Source organism: Dasypus novemcinctus, chromosome 23 (assembly GCF_030445035.2).
Source record: "Dasypus novemcinctus isolate mDasNov1 chromosome 23, mDasNov1.1.hap2, whole genome shotgun sequence".
Lineage (NCBI taxonomy): Eukaryota > Metazoa > Chordata > Mammalia > Cingulata > Dasypodidae > Dasypus > Dasypus novemcinctus.
In genome coordinates this window covers 12,513,960-12,529,890 of record NC_080695.1, presented here as the reverse complement: position 1 = coordinate 12,529,890, position 15,931 = coordinate 12,513,960, and the positions used below count along the sequence as shown (strand labels likewise).

Genomic DNA, 15,931 nt, shown 5'->3' with positions numbered 1-15,931 from the left:
AGCTTGGGAGCAGGTGTAAGAAATCCTGACTCTCCTGGCTTGATCCTGCATTGTAAGGCTTGATTCATTTACAGTCTTCTAAGCCTTAGAGCAGAGGAGCCCTCTCTCTCCTGTCCCCAACCTCCTAGGACATCCATATAGGACTTCTCCTTTAGAGTTTGAGAGCTAATCTTCAATTGAAAGAGAATGAACTCAGTTACGTATATTCTAGTGTCCTTAATTAGGTGAAAGTCAACTCAGAGGTTGACCTGTGAAATTTGGCATTGAGAATATCTCCATTTTGTGAGATTTTGGCCTTCACGTATTGTAGAAGTTCTTTATAAATCAAATCTCCCTGTTCTTTATCTAAATGCTAAGATGCCTGTGTCTGTGAGTATGTGTTTGTGATTATGTTTTGGTGCTGCTGTTCATTAATTAGTGATCAGGATTAAAAAAAAGCCTCCCTTGGTTTCATTTTCCTTTTGCATAGTTCTTTATTTAATGGTGAATTTAATCTGATTCCCTCCCCCCCAAGAAAAGCAAAGTAATGATTGTAAAGAATTTGTATAGAAAAATTTTAGAAGAAACCAAAGGAAAATCACCTGGAACCTCACCATCTAAAGGTGTTTATTATGCCAAGGGTTTTTTTGTGTGTGTGTTTTTTAAGGTACTGGGTCCAGGAATTTGAACCCAGGACCTTGTATGTGGGAAGCCGACATTCAACCACTGAGCTGCACTGGCTTCCCCAACTTGTTTTTTTCATTTGTTTGTTTGTTTTGTTTTTAGGAGGTGCCGGGGATTGAACCTGGGACCTTTTTATATGGGAAGCAGACACTCAACTGCTCAAGCTACATTTGCTCCTGCCCAGGGTGTTTTTTTTTTTTTATTATTTAGCAAATTTTTAAATTGTCTTTTAAAAAAAATACATAGATCACACAAAATGTTACATTAAAAAATATAAGAGGTTCCCATATACCACACTCCCTTCCCCACCACACTCCTCCCACATCAGTAACCTCTTTCATCAGTGTGGCACAGTCATTGCATTTGGTGAATACATTTTGTGTGTTTTTTTGTTTTTAAAGATTTATTTATTTATTTATTTCTCTCCCCTTCTCTCCGCCCCAGTTGTCTGTTCTCTGTGTCTGTTTGCTGCGTCTTCTTTTGTCCGCTTCTGTTGTTGCCAGTGGCATGGGAATCTGTGTTTCTTTTTGTTGAGTCATCTTGCTGTGTCAGCTCTCCGTGTGTGTGGCACCATTCCTGGGCAGGCTGCACTTTCTTTTGCGCTGGGCGGCTCTCCTTACGGGGCGCACTCCTTGCATGTGGGGCTTCCCTACCCGGTGACACCCCTGTATGGCATGGCACTCCTTGTGCGCATCAGCACTGCGCGTGGGCCGGGTGCACACAGGTCAAGGAGGCCGGGGGTTTGAACCGCAGATCTCCCATGTGGTAGACGGACACCCTAACCACTGGGCCAAGTCCGCTTCCTGGTGAATACATTTTGGAGCACTGCTACACCGCATGGATTATAGTTTACATTGTAGTTTACACTCTCCCCTAGTCCATTCAGTGGGTTATGGCAGGATATATAATGCCTTGCATCTGTCCTGCAATATCATTCAGGACAACTCCAAGCCCCGAAAATGCCCCCATAGCACACCTTGGGGTTTTAAATTACAGAATGAACAGTCTGTTTGCCCTCATTTTCTCCCTTTCTAAGTCCATAATTTATTCCCCACAGACAGCTTTCCTATCACTTTTGTGCTTATTAGAAAGTAGGGTGTGGATGAACACCCAGCCCTGGTACCTGGACTGCAAGAGTGGCCCAAGCCAAAAATTCAGAAGCCTCCCCAGTGTCCAGAATTAGGTGCTTATCTTTTATGCTATTGATAGTTTTTTCTTTTTCTCTTCCTCCCACTTCCCAGCTTTATTGGGGTATAAGTGATATCCAATAAATTGTACGTATTTAAAATATACACTATGATGCTTTTTTTTTTAGAGACCTAGACTAAGTTTAATGGGCATGACACATTGGTAGTGATAAATGAATTGTATGATACGTCTTGACATTTGTATACAGCCATGAAACTATCACCACAATGAAGATAATGAACATATCTGTCACCCCGAAAGTTTCCTCATGCCCTTTGAAATCACTCCCTTATACCATTCCTGCCCCTCATCCCCAGGTAACCACTGATACAGTTTTCCGTCAGTATAGATTAGTTTGCGTTTTCTAGAATGTTACATATGTGGAATCATATTTTTTTATTGTCTAGCTTCTTTGACTCAGCATAATTATTTTAGCATTCTATGTGTGAATAATTCCATATATCAGTAGTTCATTCCTTTTTATTGTTGAGTAATATTCTATTATATGGATATACCACAATTTATTTCTCTGTTCTCATATTGATGAACATTTGAGTTGTATCAGGTTTTGGGCCATCACAGATTAAACTGCCATGAATATTTGCAAACAAGACTTTGTGATGACATACGTTTTCATTTCTCTTGGGTAAATAGCTAAGCTTGATCCTTTGGTAGGTATATGCTTAACTTTTTAAGAAATACCCATACTGTTTCTGAAGGGTATTGTAGCATTTTACATTCTCATCAGCAGGGAATGAAAGTTCCAGTTGTTCCACATCTTCCCCAACACTCGGCATGGTCATTCATTTCCATTTTAGCCATTCTAATATGTATGTGGTATAATATAAAGTATCTTATTATGGTTTAATTTTGCATTTCCCTAATGAATAATGATGTTGAGATTTTTTCATTTGCCATCTTTTTGTTTACTTTGTTCAAGTGTCTGTTCAAACTTTTGCCCATTTTAAAAATGGGTAGTTTTCTTACTGTTGAGATTTGAGAGTACTATATATAATCTGGATATGTCTTATCAAATATGTAGTTTGCAAATATTTTTTCTCAGTCTGTGGCATGTCTTTTCATTCTCCTAACAATGTTTTTTGAAAAGCAGACAGTTTTGAAAAGTTCTAATTTGTTATTTATTTTTTTAATCAGTTGTGCTTTAGGTGGTGTTTTAAGAAATCTCTACCTAACCATAGGTCACTAGATCTCGTGTTTTTTCTTCTACATGTTTTTAGTTTTATCTTTTACATTTAGTCTTTGATCCATTTTGAGTTAATTTTTTTTGTGTGGTATGAAGAATGAATCGAAGTTCATGATTTTGCGTATGGATATCCAGTTGTTCAAACACCATTTGTTGAAAAGACAGTCCTTTCTCCCCTGAATTATCTTTGCACCTCAGTCAAAAATTAGTTGCTCAGGGGAAATGAGTGTAGCTTAGTAGTTGAGCTCCTGCTTCCCACGTACAAGGTCCCGGATTAAATCCCTGGTACTTTCCTAAAAAAAAGTTAATAAATAAATTGCCCATATATGTATGGATCTATTATCTAGACACTTCGTTTTATTCCACTGATTGGTTTGTCTTTCTTGATATCATACCACAATGTCTTTTTTTTTAATTTTTAAAAATTATTTTTATTAGAATAGTTGTAGGTTTACAGAAAAATTATGCATAAAGTACAGTTCTCATCTATCCCCCTCAAGCATGTAGTTTTCCCTGTTAACATTTTTGCATTAGTGTAGAAACAATGTTATTATAATTATGCTGTTAACATTAGCCCACTTTTTTTTTTTAGAATATTAGCTCATTTTTATTTACAAATATGTCTCCTGCATGAGTATGCTAACTTATTTGATCAAATATACACATCAATATTCCTGATGAAACAGTGCCAGTATACTATAACAGCATGCACCTTCAAAAATAACACTGGTAATATAGCCCACTTTTAACATAAGGGTTCACTCATTGTGGTGTTCAGTTCTGTTTTGCGTGTGTGTGTGTGTGTGTGTGTGTGTGTGTATGGTAGTTTGCAAATAACCTGAATTTTCCCTTTTTATCCCTTTTCAAATATAGAATTCATTGGTGATAATTACATTCACAAGAGTTGTGCCTCCATCATCATCATCTATTACCAAAACTTTTCCCTCATCCCAAATAGAAACTCTGTACCAGTGGACATTAACTCTGCATCCCCCTCTCCTGCCCTGCCCCTGGTAACCTGTGTTCTAGTTTCTTTCTCTACGAATTTGCATATTCTGATTATTTCATATAAGTGAAATCATATAGTATTTATCTTTTTGTGTCTGGCTTATTTGACTCAACATGAAGTCTTCAAGGTTCATTCATGTTGTAACATACATCAGAACTTTATTTCTTTTTATGGCTGAATAATATTCTCTTACATGTATATGCCATATTTTATTTATCCATTCATCTGTTGATGGACACTTGGGTTGCTTCCACCTTTTTACAATGTCTCGATAACTGTATATTTACAAATTTTGAAATCAGTTAAGTTCTCCAACTTTTTCAAAGTTGTTTTGACCATTCTTGGTCCTTTGCATTTCCAAATGAATTGTAGAATCAGTAAGTTTCTACAAAAGAACTGGGAATTAATTGAGTTGACCATATGGATCAATTTGGACATCTTAACAGTATTGTCTTTGACTCACAAATGAGGTTTATCTCTCCATTGTTTGTCATCTTTAATTTGTCTTAGCAATGTTTTATAGTTTTATAATGTATGTCTTACTCATCTGTCTGATTTATCACTAAGTATTTTATTTTTAACACAACTTTATTGAGGTATAAGTTGAACAACATAAAATTCATCCATTTATTTTTGTTAACTATTATAAATGGTTTTTAAATTTCAATTTTTAATTTTTCATTGTTAGAATATAGAAGTATAGTTGATTTTGAATATTGTCCTTTTATCCTCCAACCTTGCTAAACTCACTTAATAATTATAGTGCCTATTTTTTTATGATTCCTTAAGATTATATTTGGAGAGGAGTGGGTATGGCTCAGTAGTTTGAGCGCCTGCTTCCCATGTATGAGGTTCTGGGTTCAATCCCTGGGACCTCCTTTAAAAAAAAAAAAAAAAGAAAAGAAAAAGATTGTTTATGTAGACAATCATGTGATCAGTGAATACAGGCAGTTTTACTTCTTTTTCAGTCTTTATGCTCTTTATATCTTGTTATATTACACTGGCTAGGACATCAGTTACAGTGTTGGATTGATGAGGTAAGAGTGGACATCTTTGTCTCTTTCCTAGCCTTGGGGAAAAAGAATGTAGTCTCTCGCCATAAAGAATTAGCTGTAGGTTTTTCATAGGTATCCTTTATCAGGTGGTTGAGTGTTTGAATTTTTTAATGTTAAGCTAACCTTGCATTTCTAGGTCATGATTGGATTTGGTATGCTAAACATTTTTAAAGAATTTTTATTTTTAGTTGTTTCCCCCTCATGTCTTTTTCTGGCTTTGGCATCAGGGTGATGGTGGCATTGTATTAATCGAATATGTCAGGACCTGTTCTCTCCTTTTCTGTTTCCTGGAAGAGTTTGTGGAGATTCAATTTTTCCTTTAAATCAGTATTCAGTAGATTTTATTAGTGAAGCCATTTGGGCCTGGAGTTTGTTGGTGGGTAGGTTTTATAACTACATATTTGAATTTCTTTACTAGATAGAGGGCTCTTAAGGTTCTTTTTTTTTTTCCTTCAGGGAGCTTTGGTAGTTTGTGTCTTCTCTTTTTTACCCAAATAAAGTCTTAACTTGAGGATTATTAATCATATTGTTCTTCTCAAAGAGCCAGATCTTTTTTTAAAAAATGTTTTTAACTTTATTTTGTACATTTAATTTAAAATTATAAACAATTAAAAACTAAAAGAAAACACAATTGAATAAAAACATACCTTTCTCAATTAAATGTACTGGATACCTGTAAATTTTTTTTTGAATCGTACATTATGTTACACAAGAGCTAGATCTTGATTTCATTGTTTTTCTGTTTTCTGTTTCATTGATATATTTTTAATTCCCTTTCTTCAGCTTATTTTGTCTTTAATGCACTTTTGAAAATCTTTTAAGATGGAAGCTTAAAATCATTTGGTTTAAGGTTTTTCTTTTCTAATATGTTTAATGCTGCAAACGTCTTTAGAAGTGCTGCTTTAGCTTCATCCCAAGCATTTTGGTATGTCATGTATTAATTTTTATTGAGTTCAAAATACTTTCTAAATTCCCTTGTGTTGATTTAGATATGTGTTATTTAGTTGCTATATATTTGGGGATTTTCCAGAAATCCTCTTAATAGATTTCTAATTTAATTATATTATGGTAAGAGAATATATCTTATTATTTGAATCCTTTTAAATTTGAAACTTGCTTTATGCACTAGAACAATGTCTGTCTTGCTAAATGTTCATGTGTATTTATTTATTTTTTATTTTGGAACTGGGGTAGGGATTGAACCCTGGACTTGGTATGTGGGAAGTTGATGGTCAACCATTGAGCCACATTGGCTCCTCTGAGTTGGTTTTATTGTTTATTTGCTTGTGTTTTTTTTTTTTAGGAGGCACTGGGGACCAAACCCGGGACCTCCCATGTGAGAAGTAGGCACTCAACTTCTTGTTCCCCCATGTGTACTTATTAAGGATGTGTATTCTGCTGTTGTTAGTTGGAGTTTCAGTAAATGCCTATTACATTTATTTGATAGTGTTTACTGTTTCGGTTTTCTTTGGTCTACTTGCCCTATCAAATTTAAAGAGTTGTTGAAATCAGCCATAACTGTGAATTTGTCTATTTTTCCTTTCTGTTCTATCAGTTTTTGTTTCATGTGCTTTGAAATTCTATCACTTAAGGTTATTATGATCTTTTGATGAACTGACCAAGTTTTGATTATGAAATGTCTCTTTTTACCCCTATTAATATTGTTTGCTCTGAAATCTTTGTCTAATATTAGTATAGCCACTCCAGTTTTCTTATGATTAATATCTTTTTACCTTTAATCTAATTTTGTCTTTGATGTAAAGTGGATTTCTTATAAAGAGCCCATAGTCTTTTTTATCCACTCTGACAATCTCTGCCTTTTATTTGGGGATGTTTAGACCATTTACATTTAATGAGATTAAATGAGATGACTGGGTTTAAGCCTTCCATTTTGCTATTTGTTTTATATTGTCCCTTTTATTCTTTGCTCCCTTTTTCTTTTTTTAAGATTTATTTCTTTATTTATTTCTCTCCCCTCCCACCCCCCCGCCCTGGTTGTCTGTTCTCTGTGTCCATTTGCTGTGTCATCATCTTTTTCTGCTACTGTTGTCGTTGGCACAGGAATCTGTGTTTCTTTCATTGCGTCATCTTGCGTCAGCTCTGTGTGTGTGTGGCACCATTCCTAGGCAGGCTGCTCTTTCTTTCGTGCTGGGTGGCTCTCCTTACAGGGTGCACTCCTTGCGCATGGGGTTCCCTTACGCGGGGGACACCCCTGTATGGTGCGGCACTCCCTGCGCACATCAGCACTGCGCATGGGCCAGCTCCACACGGGTCAAGGAGTCCCGGGGCTTGAACCGCGGACCTCCCATGTGGTAGACAGGCGCCCTAACCACTAGGCCAAGTCCGCTTCCCTTTGCTCCCTTTTTCATCTTTTTCAGTTGGGTGCTTTTATATTTTCTCTATTATTGGCATATATTCTATAACTTTGCTTTCTTTTTTAAATGGCTGCTTTAAGGTTTTAGTGTATGTCTTTAGTTCATCACAGTTTACTTTGAAATAATATTGCACTTCATGTGTAGCAGAGAAAATTGTGACAGTATACTTTCATTTCCCTTCTCCCATCATTTCCTCTATTGCCATATATTACATATTATAAACTGCATAATTCATTGTGCCTTTAAATAAATAATAAAAATTTCTGCTTTAAATAGTCTGTTAAGTTTTTTGAAAATTTCAGTCTTTTATATTTACTTATTTACCATTTCTACTGTTTTTCATTCCTTTGTGTGTATCCAGATTTTCATCTGGTATATTTTTCCTTATGCCTAAAGGATTCCCATAAATTTTTTTGTTGCTGAAGAACTGTTCAGGGGGTTTTGATTTTTTTTTTGGGTCTGAAAAATTTTTATTTCAACTCTTTTAAAAATTAAACTTTTTTATTTTGACATAATTGAAGATTCACTTGACTTGTAAGAACTAATATAAAGAGATCCTGTGTACCCTGACCCAGTTACCCACAATGATAATACTTGCAAAACTGTGATGCAATGTCTCAACCAGGAAATTGGAATGGATACAGTGAAGATACAGAGCATTTTCACCACCACAAGGATCCCTCATGTTGCCCTTTTATAGAACAAACCCACTTCCCTCTCATGCCTACCTACTCTATAACCCCTGGCAACCACTAATCTTTCACAGAGTAAAAACTGTTTAATTTAGATGAAGTCCAATTTATCAGTTATCTTTTTATGTATTGTGTGTTTGGTGCTAAGTCTAAAATTTCTTTGCCTAACTCTAGATTCTGAAGATTTTCTGTATTTTTTCCTAAAAATATTGTATTTTTACATTTTACATCTAGGCTTGTGATCCTTAATTTTTGTATAAAATGTGAGGTGTAGGTTGAGATTAATATTTCTGGCCTATGAATGTCCATTTTACCCAACAGTCTTTGTTAAAAAGGTTGTCTTTTCTCTATTGAATTGTTTTTGCGCCTTTGTAAAAAATCATTTGGGCTTATTTGTGTGAGTCTATTTCTGGCTTTTCTATTTTCTTCTGTTGATGTATGTGTCTTTTCCTCTATCAGTACTACACAGTCTAGATTTCTGTAGCTTTGTAATAAATCTTGATATTGGGTAGAATGATTCCTCTCACTTTATTCTTCCCTTTCAAAATTGTTTTAGCTATTTTAGTTCCTTTACCTTGCCTTTTAAATATTAAAGTAATCTTGTCTACATCTATAAAAAAACTTGCTGGAATTTTGATAGGAATTGAATTAAAGCTATCAATTTATTAACGGTTTCACTATGTTGTCATTTTGAATCTTTGAACATGGTATGTCTCTTTTTAGATCTTTGATTTCTATCATCAGGGTTGTGTAGCTTTCGGGATGTAAGTTCTTTACATGTTGTGTCACGTTTTGTTAGATTTATACCTAAGTATTTCCTTTTTATTTGAGAGATAAAATTGGCATTGCATTTTTAATCTTGGTGTCTACATGTTTACTGCTGGTAGATGGAGATACTTTAGTTCTAGGAGTATTTTTGTAGATTCCTTGGAAGTTTTACAGACAGTCATGTCACATGCAAACAGGAACATTTTTACTTATTCCTTAACTGATGAGTATGCCTTTTATTTCCTTTTCTTGCCTTACTGCACTGGTTAGAACGTCCAGCACTGTGTTGAATAAGAGTACTGAGAGCAGACACACTGGCTTTGTTCCAGTCTTTAGAGGGAAAGCATTCAGTCTTTCATCATTAAGTATGATGTTAGCTGTAAAATTTTTATAGATACATTTTATCAAGCTGAGGATGTTCCCTGCTATTCCTGCTTTTCTTAGAAATGTTATAATGAATGATCGAACCATATGGTTTTTCTTCTCTAGCCGGATAATATAGTAGATTACATTGGTTGATTTTCCAATATTAAACCAGCTTTGTATCCTTGGAATAAAACCCTTGTGTACATAATGTATATATATATTTTCATATATTGCTGAATTCTATTTCCTAATATTTTGTTAAGAATTTTTACATCTATATTCATGAGAAATATTGGTCTTTAGTTTTGTTTTTGGTATTTGTCTAATTTTGGTATCAGCATAATATTGGCTTTGGAAAGTGAATTGGAATGTGTTAACTCCTTTCTGTTTCCTGGTGGAGATTGTATAGAATTGATCTTAATTCTTAAAACACTTGGTAGAATTCTCCAGTGAAACTCTCTGGGCCAGGAGATTTCTATTTTGGCAGATTTTAAATTATAAATTCAATTTCATTAATAGGCATAGGTCAACCTAAAGTATTTATTTTTGGGGAATTACTTGTGATAGTTTGTTTTATTAACACCTTGCTTTCTGCAGTATCTGTTGGTGATACCCCGTTTCGTGCCTGATGTTGGTAATTTTTGTTTATCTTCCCTTTTTCACTTTGTCAGTCTTCCTAGAAGTTTTCCAGTATTATTGATATTTTCAGAGAACCAGCTTTTCATTTCATTGCTTTTTCTCTATTTTTCTGTTTACAGTTTCGTTGGTTTCTTTTCTTTTCTTGCTTTTTGCTTGCTTGCTTTGGGTTTATTTTCTTCTTTTTCTAGTTTCTTAAGGTGGGAGGTTAGACTAATTTTTCTCTTACTGATTTTTACTTTGATTTCATTGTGGTTGTAGAATTCAGTGTTATTTCAATTCTCTTAAATTTTTTGAAATTTCTTTTATGGGCTAGGATATGGGATCTTTTCAGTGAGCACTTGAAATAAGTGTGTCTTCTGTTGCTGGGTAGAGTAGCATAAATATCGATTAGATCTTGTTGGTTGATGATGTTGGGTTCTGCTATATCCTTTGTGATTTTCTGTCTAAATTGTTCACAAATTGTTAAGAATATTGAAGTCTTTAATCATACTAGTGAATTTGTTTCTCCTTTCAATTATATTATTTTTTGCTTCACATACTTGCAACTGTTAAGTGTTATAAACACATTTAGGATTGCTATGTCTTCTTGATTAACTGACCCATTTATCATGATTTAATGTCCCTTTCTCTGGTGACTTTCTTTACTCTGAAGTCTACTTTATGTGATATTAATATAGCCACTCCTGCTTTTTTTTGATTAATGTTTGCATGATACATCTTCACAATAACAGAAATTAAAAGTTCTCCAGAAAACTTTTAATTTCTGTTATTGTGAACTTAAGCTATTGTTTGGTTCCTTTTCTTAGTTTCCATCTCTCTATCAATATTTCCTGTACTCATCTATCATTTTCCTGGTATCCTTTAGTTCTTTGTCCATGTTTTCTGTCAGTTCTTTGAGCATATTTGGCATTTTTTATGTGTGTTTGGTTTTTTTTTCAAGCATTTGTCTGGGATGTCCCAAGTATGATCCTGTGCATTGAAGGTTTCTTAATGATTTAACCTTTTCCTTTGCCTGGGTCATTATTTCTTATGTTTTGTAATATTTTTTTGAGACTTTGACATTTTGATATTTTAATGTGTTATTGCTGGAATTTGGACTTTTGAGGCATCTCTTAAGCTTGTATCTAAATAGTGTTTTGTGTTTTTTTTTTAATTTTTTATTTATTTTTCTTTTTAAAATTTTTTCCTTTTTTCTTTCAAACAGTATTATGACAGATTTCCTTGAATTCCAGGAGCCAACAAAAAATTAAAAAGTTAAAGAAGGAATAAGAGAAATACCTTACCTAGTCCTTGCAGATTGACCTTGGGTATTACCCTTCTTCAGGGCTTATCCATACACTGAGTTTAGAGAAGAGCTGCAGGCCAAAGCATAGGGACCTCCCTGATTCCTTGTTTTCGTGCTTGTGATCCTATGAATTCCCACATTTACACAGTTCTGAGTGTCCCTTCACAATTTGGGTACTGCATTTAATGCCCTACAGCCAGCAATTTCTTGTCCAGGCAACACTACTTGGCTCCTCTCCCCCAGCATTCTATAGGAGAGCTCTCAGAGCCACATCCTGTATGTTTATTTGTATGCATATATGTGTGTATGGGCCAGACATACATGCTTACAGTATGTACACAAGGGTTACAGTCTTCCCTCCAGAACCAGGACCAGGACTCCACACTGGGAATGTGGACCAGCTCTGCGCTCAGTTGGTGAGAGATAATGAAGGGCCTGGACAGGCACCTATAAGATCCACATTTAAGTACCTTTTTTCTTAATATATCACTTGCCCTGTAACTGAAGTTCTTCGCCTGTGTTCTGAGCATTGAGAAATGCTGCCACTTTTTGTTGGTTGGTCAAAGCTTTTATGGATATGGAGCCCTGAAGCTTCTGATTCTACCATCCTGACTGGGGTGGGTCTCTACCTACTTTTTTTTTTTTTTTTTTTTTAAGGTACTGGAGCTGGGGATTGAACCTGGGCAGACCTTGTATGTGGGAAACCAGTGCTCAGCCACATCGGCTTCTCCAAGTTGGTTTTTTCATTACTTTGTTGTTTTGTTTTAAGGAGGTACCAAGGAGTGAACCCAGGACCTCTTATGTGGGAAGCATGTACTCAACCACTTGAACTACATCTGCTCCCTCTTCCTAATTTTTGAAAGTTAGTTTTATCACATATAGAATTCTTGTTTGGCAGTTTATTTTTTTCAGTGCTTTAAATATGTCATTCCTCAGCTTTTTTACCTCCAGGTTTTTGTTTTTTGTTTTTTCCCTTGAGATTTTTTTTCCCCAGTAGCTTTTTTTTTTCAATAAGAGAATTTGTGAGCTTACAAAGGAAGAATGATTTTTATGTTTTTTTTAAGTTGTTTTTAAAAAAAAAAAAGGAAAGAGGAAAAGGAAGAATATGCGACAGAGACCCCACTCTATGTGGCCAACAAAGCGAAAATATTTACAGAGACGTTTTCTAATCCTGGCATAGACTTTCTTTTACTATTTGGGACAAATGGTATAGTATAAGGAAAAGTTATTTTTCTTGCTTAGAATACAGGCTTTGAAATTAGAAAGACTATGTATGATTTGAGTCCAATTTTATGTCTGCCACTTAATAACTACTTGATGTTGGGCAAGTTTTAACTTTCTGAGCTTCCATTTCCTCTCTTGTAAAAACAGACCAATACATATTTATCACTTAAATTTGTTGGACAATTAAGATAATGAATATGAAGTAGATAGCTCAGTTCATGACACATAGTAGCTATTGTTTCATTTCAGGAGTGTGCCCCTTATTTCTGATTTACTGTGTATAGTCATATTTTTGCTAATTCAGAGGATTATCATCTCTTTCAGGTCATGCAGAAGGTTTTTGTATGATGTGTACAATGCAAGCGCATATTACACAGGCACTCAGTAATCCTGGGGATGTTATCAAACCAATGTTTGTCATCAATGAGATGCGGCGTAAGTACCATTCTATAGTTGTTTATATTAATATTTATCAACTATTTGGTCTTCATAGCCTAATTGGTAAAAACGGGCTTTGTGTATTAACAAACAGAAACTTACTTTATTGTACACGATATGCCTTTTTACTTAATGACACTATTTTTAGGAAAGCATATACTTATATAAACATATTTTGAAACCTGAAAGTGAAAGATGACAATATAATAAAGAAGATAGTACTTAATTAATATAAGCAGATTTAATTTTTTTTCTTTTAAACTCAGAACTTAATAAAGTCATTAAGTTTTATAACTTTCTCCCTGGCTATTTGGATTTCTGTGTTGAGTAATGCTAATATTGATAAATATTTTTGCAGTTTTAAAAAAATTTTTACTATGTATATTGTAAAACCCATTCATTCAATAAATGAATATTATACACAGTAACAAATTGTTCAAGTGAAGCTAATTGTAGTCTGAAAGAAAAATTTATACTCATAGCTTAACAAACTTGTGGATAAATTTCACTTTTTTTCTATTTAACTTTTAAATGAATTTTTAAGATTTCTTTTGCTTTGTAATAGGTCCTAAGGTGTTGCTTGAAATTTTCTTTTGTACCTTGAATATGTTTTTTGCAGTAGACTCTTACGTCATCTTACTTTGTCAGAATAAAAAATGCATGCAAATTGAAAAACTAAAACTCTTAATCTGGTATCAGTGGGATAATTCTAGGTACGCATAATGATACAGTGACAAATCATAATCCTTTTTCCTACAAAGTTATGTTGGCTCTTGACATTTTTACAAGCCAGAGCAGCCACACAAATATCTTGAAAACCCTTTGGATCCTGGCAAAATTTTAACCATATATATAGCAATTGTGATTGATTCTTTTAAATCTAATTTTTTAAAAAATGACATTGCTGTGTGTATGTATATTGGAACAAGATTTAGATACGTTTGGACATTTAGTTTTGCATTAACTCTACTGACATGGAGATCTAGCACCAAATTTTAAAATGTGTGCCCCAACCATAACATTTTGGACATGTTTTTGAGACAATATAGTCTCAAATAAAGTTGAATTTATTCAAGTGTAATTTCATTAATTTGCTAAAGACAGACTATTCTGTGTGTAAGACTATTCTGGCTGCTCTGTACTCTCAAAAATGTGGGCTTACAGTGATCTAAAGGGCTTTGTCCTAGTTTTTCTCTGGGCAGCTTGTATTGGTGCTGTTTCCTCATAACATAATTATTCTGGTATTTTTCTAATCAAAGTATTATCATAAGATAATAATAATACTTTGGAAGGGGCCCATCCAATGTGGGCACATTGTAAGTGGTGATTAAACTTTGTCTTTCCTTAAATTTTGTAGGTATAGCTAGGCACTTTCGTTTTGGAAACCAAGAAGATGCCCATGAATTCCTTCAATATACTGTTGATGCTATGCAAAAAGCATGTCTGAATGGCAGCAATAAGTAAGTACAACAACACATCAGTCATTTCTTACATTTGCTTCTCTACTGTATCAGTTTTGCCTTTAATGTTGAAAAATGTGCGGATCTGTTTGCTTCACCTTTGCACTACCTCTTCCCCAACCTAAAGTGAATGATTTTTGTGTACCTAAAATTAAAAAGGTATACGTACTATAACAGTTTGAATTTGTTCAATTATAGGTGTCAGGAAATGAAGGTTGGTCTTGCCTTTATTTAATTTCTACATATCATTTTAACTCTGCAGATCTAAAACCGGCTACTTCTACCTTATGGTCATGTCTGCCGTTTTCTCTGTTTTAACATCGAGCCTTGGAAATCTGTATTCATTCTTTGCCTCTTTCTCAGTTTGGTCAGTTACCAATTTCTATAGCTTAATCCCAAAAACATAATGCAGCCTCCAGAGAGAGATTGGGAAAGCAATTAAATAACAAATCCTAAACCACTTGATATTGCCTAAACATACCTGGTTAACTCTCCTTGACCATTCCCATTGCTGCCGCCACTCCCTAGCCCAGGCCTTCATCATCTGGCTCCTGGCAGACTACAGAACAGTGGAATGTGCTCTGGGTTTCCTGCGAGCACTTTGGACTTGGTGGCACAAGCCTGCTTATGGTGTGTTCCCCTTTCTTCTCAATTCAGGGCCAGATGTCTACCTTGCTTTCATGTTCCTCCATCCACTAGGTCATACTACCCTGCCTCTTTTCCTACCACTCCCCAAACCTTCACTGTGTTCTGGTCAGGCAGGACTATTCTCTGGTAGCCACACATACTAATGTCTTTTCATTTTGTGATTCTCCTGTTGGAATTCTTGTTCAAACATATATGCTTGATTTATAGACATCTATACTTTTAAAATCTGTTCATAGAATCTGTGATTTCCACAGAGTTCTACTATCATATTACTCTTTGACTCTTTTCAGATTAGACAGACACACCCAGGCTACTACACTCGTTTGTCAAATATTTGGAGGATACCTAAGATCTAGAGGTAAACTTTTGCTTAAAAGTTAATAAAGTGATATATGTATGTGGTTTTTAAAATATGCAAATGGTGGGAAAGTTTTAATAATGAAAAGTCTCCTATCTAGCCCATACCCCATTCCCTCTCCTCAGAGGCCAACCACTGTACCAGTTTGTGGTATATCCTTCTAGAAATTTCCTATGCATAAACAAAATGGGAGCATACCTAGATGTATACCTTTCATTTTTCTCTTAGCATTAGAAATCATTTTACATTTTGGCACATAAAGATCTAATAGTCTTTTTTTAATTAGTATTCCATTTATTTATCTAATGCCTGTTGATGGATATTTAGGTTATTTCTAGTTTTTAAAAAATTTTTATTATTACCATCAATGCTTCATTGAACATCCTTGTATACATGCCTTTGTAGTCATTTAAAAGTAGATATTATATATATATATATATATATATATATAGGTAAATTCTTAGTGTTAGAATTTCTGCATCAAAGGGTATATTTTAAATTTAATACTGCTATACTGTCCTTTAGGATGATATGCCAATTACTATTCCAACCAGCAGTG

General features: G+C 34.5%; 1 protein-coding gene across 2 annotated transcripts in view; it reads left to right on the top strand.

Moving 5' to 3' along the window:
• Window positions 1-15,931, top strand: part of USP42 (ubiquitin specific peptidase 42) — a 52,039-nt gene that overhangs the window by 12,673 nt on the left and 23,435 nt on the right. For both annotated transcript variants that reach the window (XM_058285767.2, XM_058285766.1), the window contains exons 4-6: window positions 12,793-12,903; window positions 14,264-14,366; window positions 15,305-15,372. In XM_058285767.2, the coding sequence (XP_058141750.1) occupies window positions 12,793-12,903; window positions 14,264-14,366; window positions 15,305-15,372 (282 nt within the window). The remainder of the gene's footprint in view (window positions 1-12,792; window positions 12,904-14,263; window positions 14,367-15,304; window positions 15,373-15,931) is intronic.